Source organism: Perca fluviatilis, chromosome 5 (genome assembly GCF_010015445.1).
Source record: "Perca fluviatilis chromosome 5, GENO_Pfluv_1.0, whole genome shotgun sequence".
NCBI classification, from domain to species: domain Eukaryota; kingdom Metazoa; phylum Chordata; class Actinopteri; order Perciformes; family Percidae; genus Perca; species Perca fluviatilis.
Genome location: NC_053116.1, coordinates 12074673 through 12091832, shown reverse-complemented (window position 1 = coordinate 12091832; position 17160 = coordinate 12074673). Strand labels below are relative to the sequence as shown.

Sequence of the window (17160 nt, the reverse complement as noted above, 5' to 3'; positions counted from 1 at the left end):
GCTTTAGCAGGTGAACCATAGAGGATGCTGTTGCAGTAGTCAATTCTGGAAGTGACGAAGGCGTGACTCAAAATTTCAGCAGCAGAGAAGGTGAGTGATGGGCGGAGACAGGCAATGTTTTAGAGGTGAAAAATGGCAGTTCTGGTTATTTGGTTGATGTGGTTTTCAAAAGTGAGGTTGCTGTCGAAGGTGACTCTCAGGTTACGGATGTGTGGGGATGGAGACAGGGTGGAGTTGGTTTGCATCCAGGTTTATGCTTTCTATTTGTAATAATGCAATTAGTACTTAACTTAGTTAAAGTTAGTTAGTTGTTTTCTCTGGCTGATGTTAATGCTTTCTATTTGGTAATGTTACAGTTATACATTTAGGTTGTCTATTGATAAATGTTCATGCAAATCCTTATAAACCATCAAGTATGTTATGTTAATAAATCACAGATGCCCACCATTAGGTGGTCTCAAAGTCACCAGCTATCCTTTAACATTTGTGAACAAGTCAGAGGAATGGGAAACTGTGATGTGAGATCACGGACAATCTACTTATTCTCTCATTACACGGCAGCAATAGGAGTTAAATTGGACACTTTGCATAGGATTTAGATGTTGCTTTCACACCCTATTCACTTGCAAACATGATGCTTGAATATTTTCCTCCGAGACAGAAACTGTGACTCCTAAAAGGAAGTGATCAATTGACAGACTGATATAAATCATTCACAGTTTAATTACATACAGCATGCTAAAGAGTGTATTCAGCGTTTGAGAGTATAGTTTGTCCGTTAGGAGGCCATACTGACCTTTGTGGATATACAGTACTGTACGTAGTGGTGACAAGCTCAGAGCCGCTAATCCATTGATCCACTGCAACGCAGAACAATCAATCAATCTGCATCTGCAAATTTAGATGGTTTGAAATCTATCTATCTATCTATCTATCTATCTATCTATCTATCTATCTATCTATCTATATATCTATCTGTCTGTCTGTCTGTCTGTCTGTCTGTCTGTCTGTCTACTGTGTTTGTCTTGATTCTGTGTAAAAAGGCACTAACACCAAAAGTCAGGTAAACACATTGCTTTTTATTTTAACAACAACATAATGAAATTGTCTTCACCTTCTTGTTAATCTTTTTTTTTCTTCAAATCTTGCTCTGAACAGCAACAGTCTGGAATGACCAGTTTAAGGCTTTTTGATTCTAGCTTTGTGTCTGTGTTTTGAGGTACAGCCCGCCCAACTCCTGCCACAACAAGCAACATTTTATGGTACACCGTGTTGTTGTTACGTGATGGACTCAAACAGTTAGCACCATAATTGAAGCCTTTCTGGCTTTTGCAACAGGGGTGGTAAAGGTGTTCTGTGGGCTTTTTATGTATTTCAGTGTCATCTGGGGAAACTGAGCTGACTGGACAGTGTTTACAACAAAACTGTCATATCTCAGTGACACAATTTCAAATTAATTTAAATGCACATGGCAGGACTCCCCTCCCCCCACATACACCCATACACATGCTGGTATGTGAGCTCACACACACATACGCGCAAACACACGCGGTTCAGACATTTCCCTTGTGACTACTCAATAGAAAAACAACCCTGATAAAAGAATGTATAGTAACTTTATTTTACAGGTCCATATATTCTTAATAATTTCCTGGAAGGTTCCTAAAAAATGTAATTTAGCACTAATAATAGTTTAATAAATACCAAATAATCAATTCCAACTAAATTCTAAACAGTCAGTGTACTGCAGGTCAAAAATGTGTAATTTTGTGAGTTTGCAATTCATAATATATGAAGAATAAAGTTTATAATGTTTAGTGGATGATGATTAAAATATTTTGGGTTTAAATAGAGCAGTGCTTTCAAGGAAATTCCTATGGAAATCAAGAATTTAAAATAAATTCGTACCAAATTAAATATTTCTTTCAAGTAAAGTTTTGAGGAAATTATAAGGAAAGAACTAACCTGTAAAATTAAAGTGTTACCACAAGTACCCCATGCCTATACCACCAATAATATCAAAGCTATTCCAAGTCTGGAGTCTGCAGCTATTCTTTTTCCTACATTATTCAGACAACAAAGTATGGATACTGTACAGTTACAGACAGTGCTTTCCCTCTGTAACTTCCTCTTCATTATACAGTTTAATTTACATGGAAATTAATGTCCTGTTTCCTTTGCTGTGTAAGATGGATGCAGTATGAAAATACAACTGTTGAGAGTCCGATCAGTAGAATACATCCTGTAAATGTAAATCATAATGTAGCTTTTGTTCAGTACATACACATTCTGAATGAAGGTGCATCTTATTAGAGTAATAGTGATGGCATGTCCCCCAAAACAACAGATTGCTTGTAAACACACACAAATCTCTTTTTTTGTTCTAGCTTACCTAAAAAAACAACAGATATACCACAGGAATGTTGTAAATCCCACTAATGCTCGAAGCCTTTTCACAAATAATCACATTTTCAACTGTTTTTACATTCAACTCAAATGTTGCTTTTGAACTGCCCTTCAGACATGAAGCAGCATTTTTTAGAGAGAGAAACTCCTTCAACATGAGTGAGTAGCTATGGAAAAAGGATGATTATGATCATCAGTGCCTGTGTTGTATTTATTGTAGATTGTGTTTAAAATTACAGTGCGTGAGTTCACCATATTTAAATGCCACTCTTCTACATCTTGTTCGGTGATGTTTCACTTCTAGCTGCCATAAATAATCATGCACGTTGAAGGCTCGTCCCTGTTGTCGATTGATCGCCTTGAGAGGATGTGCTGAAGCACCTTCACTGAGGAGGACTTTCTGCCTCTGATTGGTAACTAGCTCCACTTCTCTGCCTACCTGTGCTCTCTCTAACTTCACTGGACAGCGGGCTTTGCTGCTAACGTCGACCTCTTCCTGTACCACACCCTGACCTGAGAAATGATACAGAAACCAAAATATGAGACAACATCACAGCACTTTGCCTTTGTAAAAAATAAAGACACCACACTCCTCCCCTTCCTTGCCTGTTTGTCTCTACTGCCTGACAGTACAGAGAGCAATAAAGTAGGCGTGGAGCTGAAACAGACTGCTCAGTGAGAGTCATCTACCTGCCATTTTATTTAAGGCAGGGTGTCCACGCGGCAGCGAGCTGAGTCACAGCGCTTTCAGCACATCACACGGTGGTCTCGTACTCCATCACTTCTTTGGGTGTGCCCAGACAGCGGTACTGAATCCTTGGCGTGACTGGGGCGCCGCTTTCGAGCACCAGGATGGTTTTACGTAGCCGGCGGTCAATGAAGTGGGCATCCCAGGCGGGGTACTTCTTCCTGGGCAGGTCTATTCGGATGACAGGCCCCTCTGTCCTGGGTGTGAGGTTGGGCACTGGGGCCTGAGCTCCCCGAGGTGGTCGTACCTGAAACACGTCTCCATCTACCCCAGACCCCTGCTCTCTTTCTGACCCTTTAGTTCTCTGAAGGGTCCTGGGGGGGCTGCTCACCACGTCAGGGGGGAGGCTGGTAGCTGGGGAGGCCAGCAACTCCACAGGCACCTCCTTCTCCACAATATAACCCCACCCTGAGACTGGGCCATCAGGGTGCAGCAGACAGTAATACACAAACATGAAGAAGGTGCCCAGAGCGTAGCTGCTGGCCACCACGCACACCATGATGACGGCGTAGAAGTCTGAGGTACGAGGGCCGCGGTACAAATACCAGACAGTGGTGAGCGCCACGTTCTCAATGAGCACAGTCAGGCTGTAGATGAGCATCCTGCAGCGAGTGCGCCCCTCTCTCACACTGAACCAGCAGAAAACATACACAATGCCCACCATCATGTTATAGATGATCTCCTCCCATTTGGACATGCAGAAGTCCGTTTCGCCTTGAATGATCCAAAACGTCATGATGCACCAGTGGGCCACGATGAAGATGCCAAAGTAAAGCTGAAACACGGATGCAAACAGGGCAAAGGCCAGGGTGCGGGCGCCGATGGTGAACAGGTGCCACAGAATCTGAACTATGACGGCCTTGTAGGTCATAGGTAGCTTATCGTCTCGGGAGTCCCTCAGGACTTTCTGATAGGATGCGACCATCCAGGCGAGGGATATTAGTGAGGCAGAAGCTGAAAGCCCTGAAGAGACAGAGGGAAGAGAGGGATTGAGCAAGAGAAGTTAGACAGGGTGGAAATGGCTCGGGGGTAGCTGTCTTACCATTTAGCACAGCGGGTATATACATTTTTCTGCTCTGTAGGGGGCCTGATTGAGGCGAGCACTAGTGACTCATCATGCACAGCGTGGGCTGCAGATGTGTGATTGACTGATGTGACAATTGGTCATTTTTGGAAACTCACCCTGAAGGGGCAGCACCTGACTGGCCTGGATCATAATGCTGAGCTGCAGTACCAGCTGAGGGGCGCTCTTCAGGAAGGACTCGAGCAGACGCAGCATGCTGATATCAGCGCTCGCAAACATCATGCACCAGTAGTAGTGACGGCGCTCAGGGTCTCTGTGCCAGCGGCTCATCACGCCCAAATACAGGGCGTGGACATACCTGTGTATCAGAGGCAGACACAATTCAGACACATTCGTCAGTGCATTAAGACAGAATTTCTGGTCTAAATACTGTGCTTTAAAAACTTTTGGACATCAAACACAGACTCCCAGAAGTCATAACTAATTTTTCAAAACTCTGGGAGTTGTCAGTAGTTCTTGCCAAAAAGATGGTTGCTTGCTCATCTGGGATTTCGACTAGACTGAAACTGAACGAAGCAGCTCTGTGGTTTTAATTTTAGTACAGGCATCGGAGGGTTTGAAAAGCTTGTCTGCAATCTCTCTTCAAATAAAATCAGAGGGCTGCAGAGAAAGCCAAAACTGAGAAAGGGAAATTCAAATAAATGCTCTGATCTGTGGGGGAAGCTAGCTATAAATTCCTTGTGGAACTCCTCAGATTTGCTGACATGTAGTCCCACCCCAATCTTAGCTTGTTTTATAATGACCTTGTATAACAAACATACATCATTTTGTAGACACGCAGGTTCACATACTGCATAAATGTGTACTTGACACGAGACATTTATTTGTACCATGCAAATACACAGTGTGTAAACCATTACCTTTATCATTACACACAGCCACCTGACCTGACTGTTTGAAAATGAGTGGTGGTTTCCACGGAGGACTGAACCTATAAATGTGTCAGTAATAGCCTCAGGGAGAAGGGTCCGAGGAGCCCTATGTCAACAAGCCCAGTGAACCACAAGGGAGTTTGTGTAACCCTTTTTTGTGCTGCTTCCTTCTACACAAAGTGTGCCTTGGGATGTAACACACTGAGAAAATAGAGCATATGTGCAGTAATGAGGGTCAAAGACTCAGGAGGACACACACACACACAAAGACAGAGTTTCATCGCACACACTCTGCCTGTAACACAACCCCATATCCCATCTCTTATGCGCTGACATTTAATTCTGGTAGCCGGCCCAAAATGATCCCGGATCACCTGACTAACAGTGTATCAGTGACGGATCATTCCTGAGTTAACAGCTGAGGGTAAAACACACAGCGGTAATCCTCTTAATGTTCAGACATACTGATCTGAGAGCAGTGGCAATGAATGGAGCACACACTGCAGCTTTAATTGCATTACTGGTAATTCTGGGCTGCCACAATGTTTTAATGTGCTCATGGACACACTCTCTCTCTCTCTATCTCTCTCTCTCTCTCTCACACACACACACACACACACACACACACACACACACACACACACACACACACACACACACACGTCTAAGTCTCCAGGAGGAAATAAGGAATCAATATATATTACCCATTGGGCTGTCTAAAGAGGCAGGAAGAGAGAGACCACAAAGAAAGACACAGACAGGGAGATTTTATGAAGGCCTATAGATAAATCAAACAATTGATTTGCATCTGATTTCATCATTACACACAATTTGTCCTTCTATAAAGTCCCTGTATGTGTATAAAATACAACTTGTCTTTGAATATCATCGCGTTTTGGTGAGCCCTACTCCCACCACAGTTCAGCTGGAAACCTCCTCCAGGCTGGCAGTGGTTCAAGCCTGTCAAAACCTCTCAGGGCACTCTAAGCTTACTATCACCATCACTGACTGAGTAGCTGACCTACAGACCTACTACCACCCATGTGAGAGTAAAGTGTACCTTGATTTGTTTTTAGTCTCAGAGCGCGTCTGGTAATTAAACATGTTTGGGCTCAGCTGAGAGCAACAGACTGAATCTAAAAACTGCTGGGAGATTTGAGAATATGGATTTTGCCAACATAAGAGCAGGAGCCTCAAAAATACACTAAACAGTGAAAAGGGAGGTGGGTAAACACATCATTGCAAATAGGAAGCAACTCTCATGACAATTTTCTTCAGCAGTCAGGCTCCTTCTTGCCCAAACCCCTGAAGACAAAGGGATTTTTATTTTTCTATATAAGGCGATTGGTGTGGATGAGTTGGTGATTTTCCTGGGAGATGATTGACCTAAAAGCGTGTCAGGGGGTTGGGGGGTGGGTTGGGTGGAGTCTAATTCTCCCCTTCTAAGCTGAGCAGCAACATCAAACAATAAAAATAGACATTCTGGCATTTTGGTAACATTATCATTATTTCATAATCGTTTACCTCTACAGGGAGTGATGCTTGGCTTTGGAGAATGAATACACACACAACACACACACACACACACACACACACACACACACACACACACACACACACACACACACACACAGAGATATATACACGCGTACAAAGGCAGAATGTGTAGTTCCCCTCCTCTCAGATCTCAGTAAGCCCAGACTTACCTCCAGACCTGTGCCAGCTGAAAGATGTGAATGATGGCCTGGAAGAACCACATGAAGGCTCTACAGCAGCCCTGGGCTCCTCCCCCGGTGCCCGGCCCTGGCAGCACCCCGGCCGCGGCAGAGCGGCCAGCGCCCCGCTCGCCGCTGTCCTTGGTGCTGAAGTCGCTCTCCTCCGCTCCCGACGCTGCTACCACGGCGGCCGCAGCCGTGCCGCTCTCGACGGTTTCCGAGAAATCGTAGGCGAACCATCGGAAGCTCAGCACTTGCACGACCACGGACGGGACTATCACAAAGACCAGAGTCAGTGCAAAGCACCAGTAGTCCCTCCTTAGGTAGTAGTCAGCGGCCAGCCACAGGTCTGAGGCCCCGTCCGAGAAGAACACCAAAAGGGCGCACAGCGTCCAACAGCAGTCCGGCAGGGAGTAGCGCTGCTCGGCAAGACGGTGCTGGGGAGGCCGCGGGTCCGACCTGGAGGGACACTCGGGTGGGATTTCGTTTCGTAGAGAGACGGGTGCACCATCAGATTTCGCGGCCATGTTTGTTGTAGGGAAGAGAGTGAGTAAGAGATGGGAAAATGATGGAAGGGGGGGGTGGGGAGGGGGGTCGCGTAGCCTGTCGGTCTGTATGCATGCGTGTGGGAGAGAGGGAGGGGAAAGGAGGCAGGGAGGAGGGCCAGGGTAGGTGAGAGAGAGATGGGGAGGCACCGCCGCTTATCAATCAGCGGGGATAATAAGAAATAGGACTTAAATTGCGACGATATGACAGCTGCAGGTCTGATGCTGTTAGAGAGAAGACTCCTCTGCAGCTGGTACCTGAGGTCATTACCGTTCATGTTCCCGCACAGGTAGCACGAGCATCTCTTATACAGCATGCTGACATGGGTCCCTTTAATTCAGAATCAGATATCATCTCGCTTGTAGTCAGTAGTGGAACAAGTAGGCCTACTCAGATCATTTTACTAAAGCAAATATACCATATATATATATATATATATATATATATATATATATATATATATATATATATATATATAAATACAAGGAAAGGTCCTACATTCACAATCCCACTTAAGTAAAAGTATGGAAGTATTATCAGCAAAATTAAAAGTAGGCTACTCATTCTGCAAAATGAATGGCCTCTGTAACTGATATATTACATTAGTAAATGGTGATATTGCTGAATCAGTTTGAGTGTGTAGCATTTTGCTGTTGTAGCTGGTCGAGGTGGAGCTAGTTTTTTTTCATAATCAAGTTCCCAACATAGGGATCAGGGCCCCTCAAAAGGGTCACAAGATACAGTGGATCTTAGATCTAGTGAATGGTTACTGGGGTTCTCCAAATTTGTATAAATGTTTTTGATTTTTCTAATCTTTGCTTTTTATGAAATATTGGACAAATTAACCTCTTTGGGCCTTAAAACCTGATTTAAATAAAACCATCTGAGAAGTTTAGAGGGGAAATCTCTTTGGCACTAGTGGATGGCTATACCTCAAAAATTGTACTTTAGTAAATGTACTTACTTTCCATCACTGCTAAGTTCAAAAGGCACAAAATGCATTAAGAACACATCTATAGAGGTCTTATTTTCACCAGAGTGCTCTGGTGTAAAACCTTACTCGTTATACTTCCAGTCATGTAATCACGAGGTTACATTTACAGTTAAGCATTATGACCGCGTAACGAGGCCTTTATGTCTCACCATCATTCTGAGGTGAATCAGCGAAGTGAGTCTCATCTTCCTTCACTTGCCTCGAGTCCACCATCTCATCAGTTTCTATTCTGCTTTTGCTGCCTCCAGCTCTGAGGGTTCCTCTTTCCTTCCTTTCTTCCCTGCTGCAGGTCAGCTGACTCAACTTCTCAGCTAAACCTCTGGTGGCTTGGGCTTAGGCTGTCATTTCTGCCAACAGGAAACACTAGGTACACTTGTAAAGGCTCTCTTGGAGGTATTGATTCTCACTACTGTCTCCTGAACAGTACTTTACCAACTTCAGCTGTTGTGTACTGTGGAGAAAACAGGATTTGTAAAACTATAAAAAAAAAAAAGTGTTTGTTCATACTTTAGCCCACATACTTTGAGCAACTACAAATTGCAAATATCAAAAAATTATGTTTCATTATTATCAAACAATGATAAAAAATGGGAAACACACAAAAAAGAAATACGAGAAAATAATGAAAATGTACTAAAATTTAATCATTCATAAAAGCTGGAAAATCATCTGTGACAGCAATATTAGAGTTGGTTTAGTACAATATATTTTCAGCCTCAAGACACAAATCCGAACAAACCATTCCCCCCCCCACCCCCATCAGTCTATAAAATACTAATTTCCTTAGCTTTATTATGCAAAAATGGAAGTAGAATATATTATGGGAAATATGGAAGGCTTGCAGCTCTCAATAAAAAACAAAGTCACTTAGGAAAGATGTTATGTCATCAATACACATCCTTGTAAGTAGGAGCGAGTTACTTATGGACAATGATGCATCTTTGTTGACACTGTTAGTGCAGAAATGTATGAGAAGGCCAACATTTCATATGGTTTCATTTTGCAAACATGTCACAATATACTAAAGATGGAAGTTACTTTTAATAAAACACTTTAGTTCCCATATATGGATTTAAACCCATGGTCTCTTCTTTTACACTGATATTTCCAAAAGAAAGACACCTCGGAGAAGAAAAACAACAACAAATAAAACAAAAACAGAGTTGTCATCAAGTGGACAATAAAAATGAAGGTGGATTTCTTCGCTATTAAAAAGCAGAGAAGAGTATCTTGAGAGTATGTGCCGTCTCCTGCCATTTTGCGAGTGGTGACGTATCTGTCGGCCTTTTTCAAAACGCTCTGGAGAGGACTTGGAATGCTGGCACGATCCACTGGGAAACAGTTAATCAACACACGTTTCTGCAAGCAAGAAAAAAAACAAAAAACATCAGTGCATATTAAACATTGTAAAGGACACAAGCCGTTTGCAGAGAAATAGGAGCCTACGTTTAGATCGGAGGTCTCAAACTCATGTGACCTGCAAGCCGCTGAGCAGATGTTCTTCCCTAGGGGTGCCACTCTCACTCTGAAACTGAGCAATCACTCCCTCTCTCCTTCCTTAAACGTGTCACACTGCTCTTGCTCTGTATGTTTAGTAAAGTAATGCCTGTGACATTGTACCCTTAGAGAACGGCGACTTTCTCCTTGCAGATAAGACAGGAAGTCGTCACACTAAATCTCCATGAATGAATAATCATTTGTCCACCTCTCTTGAATCGGGCTGTGCTCCAGGTAAATCATTTGTGTGCCAGATGTAAAAAAAAATAAAAAAATAAACACTCAAAAGTGTGGGGGACCTTAGGAAACTGTCTTGTGGGTTGGATCTGGACCCCGGGCCCATAGTTTGAGACCCCTGCTTTAAAGACTTTGTGAAATATAAAACAGCAATTAACAAGACTTCAAACTGCTTCACTGTGGTCAGAATTAGCCACACTACAGTATTTTGGACAAGCTCACTGAACATACTGCATTCTCTCAGGTCAATACCCACCTATAGAACAAAAGGTATGGGACGATGGATGAGTGGACAACCACTACTTTTATGATGTATGTGTATGTTGTGTGTGATGTCTTTAAGCTACTGGGACCTTGAATTTCCCCTTGGGGATCAATAAACTAACTAACCAACTAACTAAATCCATCCATCCATCCATCAACCAGTACATTTCATCCCCTTCATACAAATCATATGCTTAAAAGGATAGGTTCACAATGTTTCTGTCTTAAAAGGGATACGCCACCGCTTGTTGAAATAGGTCTTATCACAGTCTCCCCTAGCTGTAGATAGGCGGGCCAACGCATTTTTTGTGCATGCATTGTTTTAGTCCGGTGCAACACTGTCAGCGCCACCGCTAGTTAGCTTAGCGTAGTGAATGGAATCCTATGTTGCCGGTTAGCATGTTGTGAGTAAAAGTGAGCCAACAAAAGACAAAAAAACAACCTAATTACTTGCACTGAGAAAAAAAATGCATTGGCCCACCTATCTACAGCCAGGGTAGACCGTGATAAGCCCTATTTCAACAAACGGTGGCGTATTCCTTTAAAGCAATAGTCAGGTGCCTGTATGATCATGGAAACAGTTTTCGCTTGTTGTAATCATCCCTCCTGTACTGGCCGTTAAAATATCCCTTTTTAACCCACCTACAATGTGATGGGGACAAAATCCAGTCCTCGTTCTGTGCTAATCAATCAAGTGGTTATTATCCAAAGTAACGGGGAGTTTTGTACTAAAAAGACTGAAACTCTTGATGATCCCCACAAGGACTACGGATCCAGAGGTTGATTTTAATATCAGAGTGAAAAGAGGACTGTAAACCAATGATTTAAATTCACAAACCTGGGGAAACGCGTATAACAAACACCATGGCATGCTTTAGGAAACAGTGGCTGGTAACGTAAAGTTCAGGACAACAGCGCTGGTGTATTAAAGTTCAATTACAAGGCTTCAACAGCAGGTGGAGCCACAACATTCATGAAAGGCTTACAACTTGGCACATTTACATGAAATATTATAAATATATCTTCCTTTTATCAGTACACATCAAAACAGAGGGTGCTATAACTGGACTAGAGGGGTTTTATTTATTTCCACCCAAAAAAAGATTGACTTTATGAGTCATTGTTTCAGAGACATCAGTGATGCTTTACCCCCCCATTTACCGAGTTTATCCTGTTACTGCAACACAATACAAACGTGGCGTCAACACTAATGACATTGCTCTACTGATTACTGCAATACACCTCTAAACGTTCAGTGACAATCTAGAGCTCAATCCCTGCTAATGTGTGGAATAAATTTAGATTCTGCACCCACTCACCTGGCCTGGAGCTGCTGTGGGAGGGCATTTTAAAGCAATGTGCAACTCGACTTCTTTTTTGTCTTCTTCTTTTCCATCGGTGTTTTTCTGTTGATCTGTCTCACCAGATCATAGAAAATCTACAAAAAGAGAAAGCCCAACAGTCTCACACTTTTTACTTCAGCAATTCCAGAACTAATCTTAAAAGTCACTTAAGCCATTTTCTCATAAAATGGCTAATTAGGGTAAATTATGGGAAATATGGACGGCTTTGCAGCTCTTAATAACAAAGTCACTTAGGAAAGATGCGTTCTCATCAACACTAGGGCAGACCCACTGCTTTGAAGCTTTGATAGTTGCCATAGCAATCAACATCCAAATCAGTGTTGGAATGCTTTAAAGCGCTCTGTCATCCAACCCGTCTTCTGTAAACGTCTCTGCCCATCTGTCAGCAGCAGCTGAGTGGACAGCGGCTGGCTGACCTGCCTTCACCAAGCTGCAGCAAAAATCTACTGAACCAAAATAGTTTTCATGTCTGCTCCATGGGAAGAAATCAACAGTGTTTGTATCTATTGAGTCAGTGATTGTATTTCCCCACCCACCGTAGTGAGTGTGGGGAATCTGCCTGGAGTGAAACAGACTTTTACAGACAAACTGGGAGCCTTGACCAATCTATGTAGATATGGTTAATATGTTGAGACCACATATACAGCGAGATATCTGTGGGATTTAAACAGTCTATGCCGCTAACGCGTAACTAAAAGCAACAAAAATAGACTAAGCATAAAAAGAAGGCGGGTCGGATTGATACATTTAATTAAATGGAAGAGTATCTGTTCTGCGAGAAGCGCGAGTGATGGACGTCAAAAACGCTTTCTATGTGGATTTGCCGTAGCCTGCTTGCTTTCCGTGGTGGTAAATAATTTAGAATCGCCGTGACAGGGAGAAAGAGAGAGAGTTTTACTCGCCGCTGTTAAAGCAGATTGTATGAGAGGCCATAAAGCCGCAACGATTATTTGATTAATAATATATACAACAAAAGATAAGATATGTGTAAATATGAAATTCTCTGTTTCTAGCTTCTCAAATTTGAATATTTTGGGTCTTACACTACTAAACTAAATAGCTTTAGGTTTTGATCTGTTGGTTGGACAAAAAAAAAAAACATTTGAAGACGTTGGAAAATTGTGATATAGCATTTTTACAATTTTTTGACATGTTATGGACCAAACGATTAATCACAAAAATAACCAACAGGTAACCCATAATGAAAATAATTGTTGGTTGCAGCCCTAGTAGGCAGACATTTCCCATAGGTTATTTTTCAGATCATATTAATAGCCCAACTATTCGGGCTACACACCATACAGTACATGTAGTATAGTTAGGGCTGAAACAGGTCAGGTATTGTACTGAACCGCCATGGTCTTGGGGTCATGGTCTTGGGGTCATGGTCCGGTGCATGCAGCTGCACACACAATACACGGTATTGATGCATGTTTGTATTTTCAATTTCATGGGATAAGGGATGCTTTTCAGTCTGATTGTGACCTGCTGTCTTTTGGGAAAGTGCAGCTCATATCTCTTTACATTAATATTTTTTCTACTACTATGGGCCAACAGTTAACATAGAAACGATTAGACATACATTTAAATGCCCTCTGTAAATGGTGCCCTACTGGTAGGTTTTACAACTTGACCTACTTTCACTTAAGTACGGTGCAGTAAAATCAATCAGATGTCCATGATCTGCGTAACGACAGTACAGTGGGACGTTTGCCTTCAACAGAGCGATAGTAATAACCTAATGTACCATCATTACGGAGTTTAAAGTGCCCATATTATGAAAAAAAAAAAAAAAAATCACTTTTTTCTGGGATTTGGAGTGTTCTTTTGTGTCTCTGGTGCTTCCACACACATACAAACTTCAAAAATCCATCCATGCAGTTTTGAGTGAGATACGGTTTCTGAATGTGTCCTGCCTTCAGTCTCCTGGTGAGCTGGTCAAAATCGGCTCGGACTGTGACGTCACAGTCCGAGCCGATTGAAATGACCTGGCTAACCACAACTGTTAGCTCGTAGCGTTAGCATTAGCATGCTAACGCTAGCATGCTACGTCGTTCTCAATAGCAAAGCACTGCTACAACACACACAAGTTCACCATAATCTCCAAAAGAACTACCTACATGTGCGCCCTCATTTAGAAGTCTCCCAGCTAATCCTGCCTTGTAACTGACCAAAGTTGGAGAAACAGGCTTTCTTTTACTGTCACTAGAGTTAGCTAGCTGACATGCTCTACATCTGAGCTACTGAGCATGTGCGAGTGCAATCAAAGATAGTACAGAAGAAGAAGATGAAAAGAGGTCTCACTCTGTAGTTAAAACAGAAACCAGGTGAAAAGAGGATCTGCAGCAGTGAGAGAGAGCTGCGCAGTACAACTAAAATATGGTGTTTTTTGAAAATTAAACCATGTAAACCTATTCTGGTACAACCTTAAAATACAGTTATGAACCTGAAAATGAGCATAATATGGGCGCTTTAAAACTACATACTATGTTTGCACTGAATAACGCATTCAATAAACAGAAACATAACTCTTGCAGCGCACATGAACAGATGCGCAATATTAGCTCAAACATAAAATAGCACCCTCGTGAATTAGCTTACTGTTGCTAACGTACATTCATAAATCCTGCATAACATCGTCCCGTACCTACAGGACCTCAGACTTACGTATTGATGCACGCACACAGACAGTAGTGTCAGCAAACTTAGTCCAATGAGGGGAGAAAGGAAAGTGTGATAGCGTTCCACTTTTAACGCTTTTTTCTCTCTCACTTGAGACCGCTGTGTCCAACGTTACTAGAAGGTAGAGCGAACTACGACTGACAGGGAGAGAGAGAGAGAGAGAGAATGTATCACTACAGCCAATCCAGTCTGCTCAAAGCAATGGTCTTTTTCACAAATAGGTTGCACGTAAAGGGGGAAAAAGTAACTTCCACTTAAGGAGCTCCATGTCTTGTCTTTGCTAGTTTAAGACCGACGCACTTGTCAATTTCCCGTCCAGCGCCCGCGACTAGGATTAGTGTGTTTGACAGGGGGGGGGGCATCACGATGGTGGCTCTCCATCGTGATGTCGGCCAGCCAACAACCCTAAATAGTAGTAGTACTTACCTCATTAACATTGATCTTTGATTTAGCTGAAGTCTCTAAAAAGGCACAGTTGCTCCACTGACGGGCCAGGTTCTGCCCCTGCTCCTTGCCAACCACACGCTCGTCCTCCAGGTCACATTTGTTTCCCACCAGGATCATTGGAACCTGATTGATCAACAGAAATGTTCAAGCTTCAAAGCAATATCTCAAATTCATACCGCATTTTTATTTTTTACATGGCCAAATATCAATGATTCACTTGGTCTACGATCTTAGATACAGTAAATTCACAAGACAAAGGTTGAGTGAGCCTTTAAACACAAGACCAATAAATCACCTTGCCATGAATAAATAAAGCACACTCAGCGTGCTGCACAGGGACAGATAGCATCTAAGAACAGCTCTGACATTTCCACCCTGTCACAAAGTTCCTGCCCCCCCCCCTTGGCTCTGCCCTCCCTCCCACAGAGCTGACTCTAATGAGGGAGTGATGAGCCTGAGAGCTGACACAGGCAGATTATATACAGTAAAGAAACGCCAACAAAAGGTTATCACTGAGCAATTTTTAATACTGATATATGCAGTAGAATCTACTAGCAGATTGTTGCGGTCAGATAAAAAAAAATAAAAAAATAACGTTTCTCCAAATTTGTTGATTTTGACTTACATAAAGTGAAAGATTACGTGTTGCTTTACTTAAATTTTGTTGTTGTTGTTGTATATCATCGCTTTTACATTATTTATGTTTTTCCACATATCCATATTTTATACTTTCATCATAATTCTCTCATGCAATTGTGAGGGCCAGTATATATGTATACATACACGTCTCCTTTATGAATTTTTTCATAGGTACAGTATGTACTATATAGATGCGTGTGTGTTCTTTTGTTGTCGTTTCTTTTCCCCCTCTCATCCAGATACACAATGAGCACGTCTGGCTGACGGTGGGTCCAACGTAAATAAACCGGTGGGTTATTTGAAGAATGTCTCGTCACAAAGCTTAAAAAATACTTATTTTATAGTTTTATCCAATTAATTGATTAGTCAATCGACAGCAAAATTATCTGCAACTATTTTTAATATAATAATCATTAAAAGTAATTGTTTGAGCTAAAATGCAAAACAGTTTATGGTTCCAGCCTCTCAAATGTGAGATTTTGTTGCTTTTCCTTGTCTTGCATTACAGGAAATGTAATAGTTTTGGCAAATCATGGAATCATCAGGAAATACTGATGGGTATTTATTTTTTTACGGTTTTCTGATGGGGTATTTATTTTATACGGTATCGACTAAAAAAACGAAACAAAAAAATCTGTATATTAATCTATAATTAAAGAATCAAAATTATATTATGGAGATACATGGTTTATACAGGACAGCGACATTGTGCAAAATCATATGGAAAAATATATAACTGATATTAACTTTATGAACTGGTTCATTTTTATTCTTTACATTTAAATAATACATTTTATTTATTTATTTTTAAATCCACTGCCAATGAAAACAGTATTTTAATGCGATACCACCATTTTGCCATATTTAAAATTACTGTTAAAAAACCCGTAATCAATGACTTGATGATATCAGTAAGTATGACTGAGAAAAGACTAGGGCGGTACAATTTATTGCAATTTTATCAAAAATCGCACAAAAGGCCTAGTGCAATATCCAATCGCAGGGGGGGTGCAATTTTTGTTAAAGGTCCAGTGTGTAACGTGTTTAGTTGTTCATTATCAAAATATGTGTTGCCCGTTCACAAACTTGTCCTTTTTCATGAATATTTACCTCCACCATCAATTCCAAGTATTCCTATCGGCTTGAAATTTTACATTTGCATTCACACTGGAGTAGACACTCCATATTCATGCGCCATCTTGAAATACGTTAGCCGGTAAGGGACATACAGGACATACTGCTCCGCCTTTCGCGTTTTCGCTGTCATATGATAAACTCACAGGAGCTGCTAATGCTGCTAACGGGTATCGTAGCTTCCAGGCCCCGGTGGAGAGTTTGAAGAAGGAAACGTGGAGGACCACACGTATTCAAAATCCAAATTTCAGGAACAGGAGTCTTCTTCTTCGCCCACAAAAAGAAAAGGGGATATTGAAAAGAGCAAGAGACCGGCTTTTTGAAGTGTGAAGGCTACCGTAGCTGTAATACGTACTTTGAACTGCGTGGTGCGAGAGAGTTGGTTGCTATATATGATGTAATGCTAGATGGGAGAAATTCCTACACATTGGACCTTTAATATATGTGTCAAACCATTCTGAATCAAGTATTGTGGTGCTGCAGAGACATCCCGGCATACAAATCGTATCCTACAGACTTAAGAAAAAATCG

General features: G+C 41.8%; 2 protein-coding genes across 2 annotated transcripts in view; both read right to left on the bottom strand.

Annotated features, from left to right (window-relative positions):
• Window positions 1-1059: 1059 nt before the first annotated feature.
• xkr5l (XK related 5-like) lies at window positions 1060-7381 on the bottom strand. Its single transcript, XM_039799251.1, has 3 exons — window positions 6817-7381; window positions 4337-4536; window positions 1060-4117 (listed from the first exon to the last, which is right to left on the bottom strand). Exons 1-3 carry the CDS (start codon window positions 7350-7352, stop codon window positions 3162-3164), a joined length of 1692 nt encoding a protein of 563 aa, XP_039655185.1. The 5' UTR covers window positions 7353-7381; the 3' UTR covers window positions 1060-3161.
• Window positions 7382-8990: 1609 nt separating this feature from the next.
• Window positions 8991-17160, bottom strand: part of rap1aa (RAP1A, member of RAS oncogene family a) — a 14430-nt gene continuing 6260 nt past the window's right edge. Inside the window, exons 7-9 of the mRNA XM_039799949.1 lie at window positions 14836-14979; window positions 11683-11801; window positions 8991-9724 (exon numbers count right to left, since the gene is read on the bottom strand). Of these exons, the coding sequence (XP_039655883.1) occupies window positions 11712-11801; window positions 14836-14979 (234 nt within the window). The 3' untranslated portion in view covers window positions 8991-9724; window positions 11683-11711. The remainder of the gene's footprint in view (window positions 9725-11682; window positions 11802-14835; window positions 14980-17160) is intronic.